Genomic DNA, 12740 nt, shown 5'->3' with positions numbered 1-12740 from the left:
ATAATCTGAACTCATTTGTTATTATTCTAAAAACTTAAGACATTTCAAGTAGACCACACCTTTTTTCCAAATGTTGTGGATTTTTCCAGTTTACTTTTCAGCTTCCAGACCCCTCACTGCAGATTCACCTCATTAACTCAGCAGATATTGATAAAGACAACATAGTCTCTGAAATCAGACAGGCCTGAGTTTTATCCCTAGCTCTTAACCTTAACATTTTCTAATAATAAAATCATGAACAAGAATTTTAACCTTTAGATGCACTTCTTAATCAACATAACAATACCTAAATTCTTCTGTAGCTCAAGTGATATATATATATATATATATATATATATATATAACCCTAGTGTAATTCTTGGCACATTAATGAGGGTGCATAAAAATCAGGGACCTTCTAATAATAACAGGGATTTTTTGATTTGTTCACCTTTATGTCTTAAGCACTTAGACAGTAAACACATATGGTAGGTGGTCAGTATATAACTGTCTGTGTGTGAGTAATTTAATTAAAAAAAAAAAAAAACTATTCCCCAGAAAACTTGCTCTTCTTCCTCAGTTCTTTTTCCTAATTCAACATACCACCAACCTCCTGATCACTGTGGCTTCTATTCAGAAAATTCAACTTTCTTTTTTTTTTTAAGATTTTATTTATTTATTTTCTAGAGAAGGAAGGGAGGGAGAAAGAGAGAGAGAGAGAGAGAGAGAGAGAGAGAGAAACATTAATGTGCAGTTGCTAGAGGCCGTGGCCTGCAACCCAGGCATGTGCTCTGACTGGGAATCAAACCTGTGACACTTTGGTTCGCAGCCCATGCTCAATCCACTGAGCTACACCAGCCAGGGCAGAAAATTCAACTTTCAAATGTGGAGAAACCACAGACCCTAAATATAGCCACACTCCCCATGACCCCCAATCAGCTGGTGAATACACCCTGTCCGTTTTGTCTCAGCAATCTTGTCTCCCTCATCTTGTCCCCCTCAAATTCTGTCTCTCTCATTTTGTTTCTTTTCTATGTCTTACTCCAGTCCAGTCCCATATCACCTGCTTTTCTGAAAGGCCTGCCTATAAATTAGTCTTGGCTTCTGCCTTTCCTGGTCTACATAACCAGCTCATCCCCTCACTTCACTAACAAAGGGAGCCCTTTTACATACCTGGACTTCCCATCAAGCTGGAAGCATAGGAAGGCACTTGTCACCTCCTCACATAACCACAAAACCATAACTAACCTCAAAACAAAAAGCTTCCAGAACTGTCAGAAAATCAAACTGTATGGAAGTCAGACAGCCAAAGATTTAAAGAAGCCATATTCATCCAGATGGGCAGGAGGGCTGGAGTCAGGGAGCCAGGGTGGAGAGGATGCACTGTGGTATCAGAGAGGTGGCAGTAGCAGGGAAACAGGCAGTCCCACATTCATATGTGGTGGAAATAGTTGAGGAGATACCTTAAGAGTGAGGGATGCCAGCCCCAGGCCAGACCATGCAGCCAAGGGTTCCAGTGCTGGGAAAATAAAGCCTCATAACTTCTGGCTGTAAGGATCAGTGGGAGTTGTGGTGGTGGAAGAAACTGCCAGTCCCTTATGAGAATCTGTTAAAAGGACCCAAGCTGTCTTGGAACATATGCAAACCCACCCATTCTGGGGACCACCACCAGGCCAACAGCTGGAGGGGCACCAGTTGCATACTGGAATTGGGTGAAATGAGTGGAAATAGGGCTAGTACTGGGCTGACCTCCAGAAGCCAAGCAGTGGCATTGTCCCCTCTCCAGTCCCTCTGCCACACACACAGCCGCAGAGCAGTGAAGCAGTTTGCCTTGCCCTGGCAAATACCTAGGGCTCTGTTCCTAACAACTTAACAGGTGTGCTAAGACAGGGAGTCAAAGCAGCTCCACCTAAAACACAGAAACAAACACAGGGGAGTGTCAAATTGAGGAGACAAAGAAATACACTCCAAGTGAAAGAGCAGAGCAAAACCCCAGAAAAAGAACTAAATGAAACAAAGATAGCCAAACTATCAGATGCAGGGTACAAAACACTGATGATCAGGAGGCTCAGAGAACTCACTGAGTACAGCAAAAGCATAAGGGAAGAAATGAAGGCTACCATAAAAGTGAAATAAAGAAAAATCCACAGGGAACCAATGGTGAAGGGAAGGAAACCAGGGTTCAAATTAATGATTTGGAATATAAGAAAGAAATAAGCATTCAACCAGAACAGAATGAAGAAATGAGAATTTAAAAGAAGAGAGAATATAAGAAGACTCTGGGGCATCTCCAATACTGCCAACATCCAAATCATAGAGATGCCAGAGGGAGAAGAGGAAGAACAAGACATTGAAAACTTATCTGAAGAAATAATGAAAGAAAAACTTCCCTAATTTGGCAAAGGAAATAGATATACAAGTCCAGGAAGCACAAAGAGTCCCAAACAAGTTGGAACCAAAGAGGACCACACCAAAACACATCATGATTAAACTGCCAAAGGTTAAAGATAAAGAGAGAATCTTAAAAGCACCAAGAGAAAAGCAGAGTTACCTATAAAAGACTTCCCATAAGACTGTCAACTGACTTCTCAAAAGAAACTTTTCAGACAAGAAGAGGCTGGCAAGAAGTATTCAAAGTGATGAAAAGTAAGGGCCTACAACCAAGATTACTCTATCCAGCAAAGCTATCATTTAGAATTGAAGGGCAGATAAAGTGCTTCCCAGACAAGGTAAAGCTAAGGGAGTTCACTTTCACCAGTCCCTTACTATACGAAATATTAAACAGACTTATCTGGAAAAGATCAAAACTATGAGCAGTAAAATAACAACAAGTTATTTACAATTATTAACAATTGAATTTTAAAAACAAAAACAGGAGCAGAATCATAGATATGAAGATCATTTGAAGGGTTATCAGGTAGGAGGGGAAGGAGGAAAATGGGGGAAAAGGTACAGGGAATAAGAAGCATAAGTGATATCTACAGCATAGACAGGGGGAGGTTAAAAATAGTATAGGAGATGGAGAAATCAAAGAACTTATATTCACGACCCATGGACATGAACTAAGGTGGGTGCAATTGCTAGAGGGAAGGGGGGTGCTAGGAAGAGGCAGCATGAGGAAAGAATTAGTACAACTCTAATAGCATAATCAATACAACATATTTTAAAAAATAAAAAAACAAGAAGTATCATACCTGATTATACTATTAGCTTCTAATATATATCAGACAGTTCCCAACAAAACAAGGTTCAATATCCTAAGCACTGTTTTCAATTTGCTTCATAATGGTCCAACCTGACTTTCTGTTCTTACTACCCTCTACATGCTCAAGTTTGCACTCTGGAACACACCAGCAACATGTACTTTACAACTTCATACCTTTGGACACTTTTTTTTTCAACCTAGAAATATCTCTCTCACTCTCTCTCTCTTTCTTCTATCTCTTCTTACTTAAAAATCTAGACAAAGCCCTCTCTGGTGCACTCCATGTGCTGTTTCTCCTCTGCTCTTTGACAGTGATTAACTGACTCTATGTGATCATATCCAGCTAATTATGTGAGAATTTTGAGTCTGAGGTTGTGGCATGTTCCTTACAGAAGCCCCACAGCATTTGAACCTTCCTCAATGCAAAACTGCCAAATGTTCGTTGAATTGACTTCACAGGATCAGAGGTTTGGGAAGTTCTAACTTAGAAATCTCTGGTATGATAACTTCATTCAATATATTAGAAACTGGCAATTCAGAAAATTGTGAAAACATTCTCTTAGAATAACATGAAAGCAATAAATTAAAATATACATGTCTTTGGTTTTTTCACTGTAGGAATAATTCTTTGAATTTTTATACTTATGTAGCATGATCATTTACCTCTCCCTTTACAGTTGCTCCAAAGAGAGGCTCAGGTCATTGTTTTCTGTATATAAATTCACAGTTGAGGATAATAGGAGGTATAGCACAAGTCACATTTACAAAATGGTTCAGAGGACCATACACTCAGGATTAAAAGTTCAGATGTTTGTTGTACCACTACTAACCACACTTTTATTCTTCACTGTTTTGTCTTCAGCATTGTTTATTATTACTTGGTTATTTATGAATGCATATAATCTACCCCCAGCCTCTACTTGCCTTCCTCGCTACACTGACTCCAAAACTGTGTCATTTTTGGTGTATGTAAAAGACAGATATGACATAAGGGGATTTCTATAGAGATGTTCAGAGAAAGGTAACAGAATTATAAAGTAAAATGGAGGTTTTAATTAAATGGAAAATTGGAAATTCCAAAAACCAGAATACTGTCTTGGAAAAATACAGGTGTGCTATTTGTGGTCATATTAGCTGAGGTGTCATCATGGCAATTAGACAAAAAATAAAACTAGTCTTGTATTTCTATCAATGGTGGCATTACACCATATAAAAGTTCAAATCTTTCAGTTTGGAGAAGAATAAAAGGCAATAATTACCTCTGTGCATTAGGCAGAACTTCACTACTGCCCAACTAAGTGATGAGTTTAATGATTTGGTGGGCTTTGAAATTTTAATTTAACTTAAATTCAACTTGAGTTTTATGTGGCCTATTTTATTTAATTATTTGATTAAAAAATAGAATACTTCCAGCCTTAGTCTTTACACTGACAAAAAGAAAACATTTCAAGTCCCATTTGACTTGCAAGACTAAACCATTATAAGCTGAAATGACAAATGTATGATTTGTGTAATCCAATTACTCAAAATTAGGTTTTTTGTCATAACAATCTGTGGTGAAATGTAACAGAAAAGTGGATAAACAACAAAAAAAGATGTGATTTTAAGAGCAAAATTCAGAACTTGGAAAAACACTCTGAGGAAAAACACTCTGAAGCTTTAGTGGGGAATATTAAATACCATCTACAACTACAAATACATGTGATATCTAATCAAAGAAGGCTTAAAAGAGTAAAGGTAGTGCATGTTTCAAAAAAAAGTCTACCAGGTCAGGCACATGTAAGACTTCCACATTAATTGATCTATTCTCCACCTTGCCCAAATGTTACATCACATAAACATAAGCACTAGCTGTCTTCCCCCTCTAATGATTTCTCAGAAGCTTGTGTTCAACTGATGCAACCCAACATTCTGGGCATTAAAATGACTTGATGCAACCAATAACACCCAAAGAACTGTAAAGATTTAGAACACTTTCTCACAGTTGAATGAAATTAAGGACTTGTAGCTACTGTCTAAATCGAGACCTCAGATGGTAGGGAGGTACAGAAACCTGTCATTCATTGCTACCACAGTCATGCCACTCTGCTTTCGGACTCCATCCAACACAGTCAGGTGAAATGAAGTCCTAAATGTGACCTGCAGAGGATGTGACATCACAGCTCCAAAACTTTCCAGCATAGTTAATATTCTACCCAGTCAGAACAACTATTGACATCAATGTGTTGCTTAAGTCTTCCGGGAATGCTGTGGAGTAGAGTACTCCAGAGGCCCACCTAACAAAATATGTGTGCATTAAAAAATGCCCTGTTTTTTCTATCAGACTTTGTGCCTACTGTCTCAGGCACTAGCCATCCTCCTTCCTCAGCCCCTGAACTGAGTCCCCAGGCTCCTAAAGTGGGCCACAGAAGTAGAGAAAAATTGTCCTCCTGAACTGGAAGCAAGAGTTTTCAATTACTCTTCCTATTTGACGCTTCACGCTGTTCTTATTTCTAGTTGTGTTTCATGTCTGTCAAAGAATATGTTACAGGAACTCAGTTTTCATTTCTCGGGTTCTTTCACATCCTGTTCACTTCCCTAAACTTTGCTATTTCGATTCATTTTTTTCTTCCTTCCTCCCTCTGTTCCCTAGGATGTTTCAACTTCTCTGGTTGTCTTCTCTGGCCTTACCTTCTCCAATTCTTTCTTCCTGGGTACCAGCAGCCCCTTAGACCTGCCCAGGCTGCCCTTGCCGCCCGTTCTCCTCCTCTCCTTTCTTGAGCCCCTTCACCTCATCCGTTCTGTGTTCTGTTTCAGGCTCTCCAGAATCTCGGGCTGTTTGCTGATGAGAAATCTGCTGCAGCGCGGACCTGAGTTCCCCGCGCGCAGCCCAGTGGCAGAAGAGGGCGAGGCTGAGAGAAAAGCGAGGGCTGTAGGGGAGGGAGGCAGCTGGTCCTCCCCGTGAGCCTGCGAGAATGCAGCAGGGGGCCGGGGGCCTGGGAGGCACGAACTCCCCTCGCCCCTGAGCCCGGCTGCAGACCTGGCCCACGGGCCAGTTTTGTGCCAAGTGCAGTCGAGAAACAGGCGCCAGGAAAGCAAAAAGAGGGGCGCTGAGAGTGTTCATCCCCAGAGCAGGCCCTTCTTCGGACAGGGGAAGATGAGAGGAAGGACCCAGTGAGTGGTAAGGAGACAGAAAAACCCGTTTCCAGAATGGTTCACCAGTGTCGGGAGGATAGGGCACCTCGGTGAGCACCCAGAGGTGCAGCCCGCCGAGCCGGGGGGCCAGGGGCGCGCGAAGGCAGTGCGGCTCGCTCAGGGAGGGGACTCGAGGAACACAGCGATGCTCGGGGCTGCTGCAGGCTTGGTGGGCATGCGAGGCTGTTTGAGCTGGGGAGCGCGTGCAGCGGCCGCGGTGCCAGCGTCCGTGTGTATGTGAGAAAACGAGGGGCAAGCGCGAGTGCGAGAGAGGCAAAGAGAGAGCGCATGTCTCATCCCTGCAAGCAGCCACTAGACGCTCCACCACCATCTTTTGCATGTGCAACATTTGCAGCCGGACAGCAAACCTCTCCCAGGGCTATGGAGACTGCGGGAAAAATCTGGCAGCTCGCGATGGATTGCTAAAGGGAAAGAGTCAGAATTAGAAACCATCCAACCTCTCTCCTCCCCTCCCCCCCTTTTTTTTGTTATTCTTTTTAATTTTAGCGCCATCGTCTTCAATGCCTCTCTGAACAGCCCTTAGGAAGAGTGCGAGAGAAAGAGCGCGCGCCAAGGAGAGGAGACAAGAAGATGAGGATTATTTGCAGACAGATTGTCTTGTTATTTTCTGGATTTTGGGGACTCGCCATGGGAGCCTTTCCAAGCAGCGTGCAAATAGGTAAGCTCTGCTCCGATGGGGTGTGCCTGTGGGTAGCTGTAGCCGATATCCAAAAGTGAGTTAAATGAGTTGCTGATAAGCAATTCAGGAAACCTTCAGTGGTTCCCTTCCCCTCTGCTCCTCTCTTTTCTCCCCTTTACAAGAAAAACAAAACAAAACAAAACAAACAAACAAAAAAACCCTGCCTTTTGGTTCAGGTTCAGTTGAAATATACACAGAACTGCCCAACTTCCATCCTCTCAGTCTGTGCTCTCCATTTCCACCTTTGGTTCAAGTCACTTAAGTAGAATTGGGATAAGTTGGAAAAAACCTCTATGGGGTATGATTACATTTTATGTGATTTTTTCATCCATTTCTCTAGAGCATGAAGGGATATCGAGTTTGTTTTTAAAAATACACTTCTTTCCATGCTTGACTCTGCATCTTTCTATTATAGAAAGAGACTGTTGGGGGAGAAAAAGCGTTTCCACCTGCAACCCCTGCCTTTGCTTGCTACCGGTTAACCTAACCAAAGTTAGATCCCTTCCCCCGAATTGTCTCTCATTTTATTTTGTTTTCTTGTATCTTTTGCCATCTTATTCCTACATCTCAACTCTGTTTCTGGTGAACTATCCATCTTTGGCTTTCTTGCTATTCTCCTCTTCTGTCTTAATGGGACGCAGCTATTGAATTCCTTCCAGCTAAACCCAGCCTCAACACTGCATCATTTCTCGTGGACTATGCACAAAACGGAGCTGAGAAGGCTGAGTCCACCAGCTGCAGAAAAACAAAGTTCATGTCTCCTTTCTGATTTCCCTCTTCCCTGAATGACACCACATCCTTTCATTTCTGTATTTTAATGCAAATCCTCTTTCTGTTCATCTGTATGCATATTCCAGAGAAATGCCCCAAGCTGGCTGATGTAGCAGTGTGCTGGGAATCATGGGGAGGGTGAGGGAGAAAAAGGAAAACACACTAAATGGTCTCAGAGGTCATTGTGATCATGACAAATTGGGACGGGAAAAGCTGAGGTGTCCTAGAGATTAAAATACTAAGCATGTATTTTAGTCTTTAGTCTTTAGGACCTCAGGGACAAAGGCCAGTCTCCCAAGATGTGGCAAGGATAGGTCCTTAATTGTATGGGCTGGGGAATGGCAGTGCATTTAACAGTGTGTGGGGTGGCAATAGCATTTATCAGAGGAAACATTGAATGTGCTTTTCTTGTTGTTTTTAATAGGTGGTCTCTTCATCCGAAACACAGATCAGGAATATACTGCTTTTCGATTAGCAATTTTTCTTCATAACACCAGCCCCAATGCGTCGGAAGCGCCTTTTAATTTGGTACCTCATGTGGACAACATTGAGACAGCCAACAGTTTTGCTGTAACAAATGCTTGTAAGTAAAACATAAATTATGGATAAATTAGAAGAGAATTAAAATGAGGCCATTGAGTGCCTTTCCTCCTCCTTATTATTATTTATTTTTTTTTTTTTTTTGGAAATAAATTCAAGTGTCCCACATGTGGCTGATTCCAGTGCAAATCAGAGTTAAAATCAAGATTTTGTCTTGAAATATTGAGATCTTTCTCTTTCTTTCTTTGTTTCTTTTTTCTTTTCTTTTCTTTTCTTTTCCTTCTTTCTTTCTCCCTCCCTTTCTCCCTTCCTTCCTTTTTTTTTTCTTTTTAATTTCTTGTCTGGATAATTCAAGTTAATTTCTCCTTTAACATTTCAGTGTTATTCCTTACACTTGAATGTCAAGTCAGTGAAAATTGTACTCAGTCTTGTTTTGGTTCTGTTCCTTTGGTTTTTCTTACTTGTTTTTCACTTGAGTAAGCATATATCTTGCTGTTAAGGTAGACATATGCTCTCCTACACTGATGAAGGCAATGGAAGGCTTGCTAACAGTGAGAAAGAGAGGGAAGCAGGGATATGGAGGATATATATTCTCAACGGTTGGCTGACGCTGCAGATGATCTGGTGATGTCACTGGAGGCTGCCCTGCCCTTATATTCTGGGTTGTAAATGTCTCTTACTATCACGCAATGCATATATCCTGTGCTATAACTCCATGAATCCTTACCTTGGTGCCAAATCACGTTAGTCTCCAATCCACCTGAATTCACAAAACACATTGAAACTTTAATGGGTGACCTCGCCAAATGCTGTAATGAGAGTTGTACAGTGCTCCCCTACCAAAATACCGTATAACTTAATGTAATGAAATTATAATCAACTGTGGGTTAATTGAAAACTCTTTAAAATATGATCAGTCAATATAACATTTACATTGCATTTTCACTGTTGAAGGAAATACATGTTTCAAATATCTCCTCAGCTTTACATGCCAATTTACTACTGCTTAAAATTTATTTGTTAAAATAATGGTTATAGATTACATAAGACATTTAGGAACAGTTCCTACATAAAATTTTGCACAAGTGTAGTAAAATGTTTAATCTGATTGTAGAGTATTTTTATTATATCAAGTTGATGTACTTTAATTTTAAAAGCTTTCTCTCAGTTCAAGAAATGGTACTGAACACATAAGTGAAATTGAAAGCAAAGTTTTTAAATGTTCGGAAGATATTTGTTTAATTTATTTTAATTCATATTTATTTGCCATTAATTCATATAACTGATATTGCGATCATTGTTTTCTTAATTTTTGGTATCTAACCATTATTTTAGAATTTGGTTTCATAAGGAGGTCAAAGCATTTGACATTTTGTGAAGGGACAAACTTGTATTATTTTGCAGGAATGCTATAGTTCCTATGAATACAACTTAATTTAGAAAAGTCGTTTGCTATTTAGTGACAAAACCAATATTAAATTATAGAAGTAGGGAGTTATTTTTAAGCATAAATGAACATAAATTATACCTAGGTTTGTGGATTTTCATTTTTGCAAATTTTACAAGTTACTAGGTTTGTTTCGAAAGGGATGTCAACAATTCAAATAATTCTAGGTATAAAGCATTCTCCCTTGTATATAAATATTACATGTTTCTTTAAATTTTTTCTCATGTATTCCTGATATTCTATGGAGAAAAGAAATTGCTAACTTTGAAAATGGTTCATGATCCCAGTATATGTAAAGGGATTTTGTCAACAGTAAATTACTATTTAAACATTAATTTTTGTTATTTTTGAGATACTTTCTTAAAAGTGACAAATATATTTGTTTTGCTTTGCTTTTACAAATTAAGTATTTAAGTATTCTAGAATTTGTATTTTGTCTTTCAGCTATAGAAACCATAAAGTAATAATCCTTTTTTCCCCCTTTATGATGTTTTAATATAATTCAGGATGATTTTAATTACTATTATTCTATTTATGTAATGAATATATTATATAAAACGAAGTGTTACTACTAACACTTTACAGGAAGCTGCGCACAGAATGAAAAAGGTATAAAATATGGATAATATGCTATTCTTTCACATTTAAGGTTGAGAAAATTGAAACTAAGTAAACTTTAAGTTTGCTTATTTTGAATTCAATTGTAATACCATGTTAGGGATACCATATTTTCTCATAATCACCTTAATTGATTTTGCATACATATTTAAAATATCTTTTTAAAGGTGCATAAATTTTAAGAGGACAAGATATATTTTCTAGTGACTAAAATGAATTCTGGGGATGGAATGGATATGCTGAATGTTTGTAAGGCAAACCTAAGGTGAATTTTGGAAAAGTCAGTTATCAGAGAGCATGGGTCAGGTGACTTGTGTTTGTTAAATGTACTGTCCCAGATCATATACAGCCTGATTTCCCAGTCTCTTTAATGGGGAAATATGAGCAGTAAATAGGAGACAGTGTTATATATCAAGCTTTATTCCTTTGGGTACAAAAGGATAAAAATAATATTCTGGAAAATTAACATGGTGATTATTCTTCACAGTGATACAGACTGGGTTTTTAGATTTTTGTACGTTGTATTAAATATAAACATACAATATGTGACTGGCCAGGTTTATTTGAATTGCAATTTTCCTGCAGTGGGTTCTTGTATAACTGCAGGATTTAGTCTGTCTGAGAATTAAGACCATTAAAAAGGATATGTTTTTGTTATGGAATGAATAATCAAAGACAATAAGCATATTAAAAGATAAAAATTATTGGTTATCTATTAGACAGATATAATTTAATGCTTGTTCTTCTGCCTTACAATTAATTTAGCACTCTAATATTACTCTGGGCCATCTAAACATTCTGTGATAGAGTTTATATACTGCTTAAGACTAAACCTGATTAACACATATTTACCACTTTTGGTATAATTTCTAAGAATCTAAGGGAGAAAAATAATTTTAGTTCATAGTCTTAATTCATTTTTAACAATATTTGTGTAAGATTAAATTCAAATGTTTCTAAATTATTAACATCATTAGAAAGTCACACTTTGCTCAATGTAAAACTAAAATATAGGAAATACAGATAATATAAAATTATGACCTATTTAATAGCAAAAATAGGTATAATAAATAGCATAAGTGCTAAAATTTCAAAGTATAACTAAAGGTATACATTTGTTTGCTGTCATATATCCAAAGTATGGGGAATAGAAAAACATATATTTTAAAAATAAATTCAACATGGTCAATGTTCTTCAATAAAATACACAATTGACCCAAGATAGCTATCTTTGCAAACAAACATGTTGTTTCAATTGGATATGTCTTCTGCAAAATATTTGAGACAACCTGAAAGCAGACTGTCTTCTTATAATTTTCCAATAATTAATTAATGGAGATTTTTTTGGAGGACAATGTATATTAAATTTGACCAGAAGTAAAAAAAAAATGCTAAAGTAGTCTATCACCAAATCTTCTAAAAGATAAAAATAATAGAGATGTTGAAATTATCAGTTATTACAGTTCCATTAGAAATCTGTAAAAGAATCAGTTTTTTAGTAAGACAGCCCTTCACAATATAAATTACAAATATTCAGTTTCTGAAATAGCTTTTCTAAATTTCAGAGGAGCAACAGAATATACATAATAAAGTAGATTGATTAATTATGTATTGTCACTTTGGTGAAATAACAGAAGCATTTTATGGAATATTTCCATTTTTTTTAACTTGAATAGGAAGAACCACATAATTAATAATTGTGGTTTTTAATGGTGTTTTTTCCTTTCCTTTTCTGTCAAAAATCTGCCAAATCAGTGGTTTAAAAGATGATGAATTGGAAAGTTGTAGCAATCACAAATAGATTGGAGACTGAATATTATATCCTAGTAAAGATGAAAAGTATTTTTTAAGTTAAATATCAGTTCTATCTGTACTCAGTTTACTTGTCAACTCTAAGTATTCATGATGACTATTAACTTATAAAAGTAAGTTATCTAGTTAATCTAAATACACTGAAATTGTGACACTGTATCAGTAGGTTCTGTGCATTTTCCCACTTACATACTTAGTAAAATCTCCTTGAATATAATGGTGCTAAATACTAATAATCTCCTAGCTTTGATTAAAAAATGTTTAAACATTGTACATATTCTCTTTCAGAAATGCGAAGCCATAAAAAGACATTTTAAAAGTTTATATGGCTGATACAATAATTTTAAACATGCTAAAAATAAAATTCTGGTGGTTTCACTTACAAAAATTTATTAGAGATACATTAGAATTAAATATCGTTTGGCTTTTGACTATTTTTAGGAAAATAAGTGTTGTAACTCTACTGAAACTCTCATTAGGCTTCCTTATTTTGA

General features: G+C 37.5%; 1 protein-coding gene across 7 annotated transcripts in view; it reads left to right on the top strand.

Moving 5' to 3' along the window:
• Window positions 1-5983: 5983 nt before the first annotated feature.
• GRIA4 (glutamate ionotropic receptor AMPA type subunit 4) overlaps window positions 5984-12740 on the top strand; it is a 381468-nt gene continuing 374711 nt past the window's right edge. For 4 of the 7 annotated variants that reach the window (XM_028516859.2, XM_036028622.1, XM_036028623.1 and 1 more), the window contains exons 1-3: window positions 6051-6344; window positions 6866-7037; window positions 8254-8412. In XM_028516859.2, the coding sequence (XP_028372660.1) occupies window positions 6950-7037; window positions 8254-8412 (247 nt within the window). In that variant the 5' untranslated portion in view covers window positions 6051-6344; window positions 6866-6949. Of the gene's footprint in view, window positions 6345-6865; window positions 7038-8253; window positions 8413-12740 lie in introns of all 7 variants that reach the window. The other 3 variants (XM_028516861.2, XM_028516860.2, XM_036028621.1) reach the window with 3 other exon arrangements.

The sequence above is a fragment of the Phyllostomus discolor genome, chromosome 6 (assembly GCF_004126475.2).
Source record: "Phyllostomus discolor isolate MPI-MPIP mPhyDis1 chromosome 6, mPhyDis1.pri.v3, whole genome shotgun sequence".
Taxonomy (NCBI): domain Eukaryota; kingdom Metazoa; phylum Chordata; class Mammalia; order Chiroptera; family Phyllostomidae; genus Phyllostomus; species Phyllostomus discolor.
This window is presented reverse-complemented; position numbering and strand designations above follow the sequence as displayed.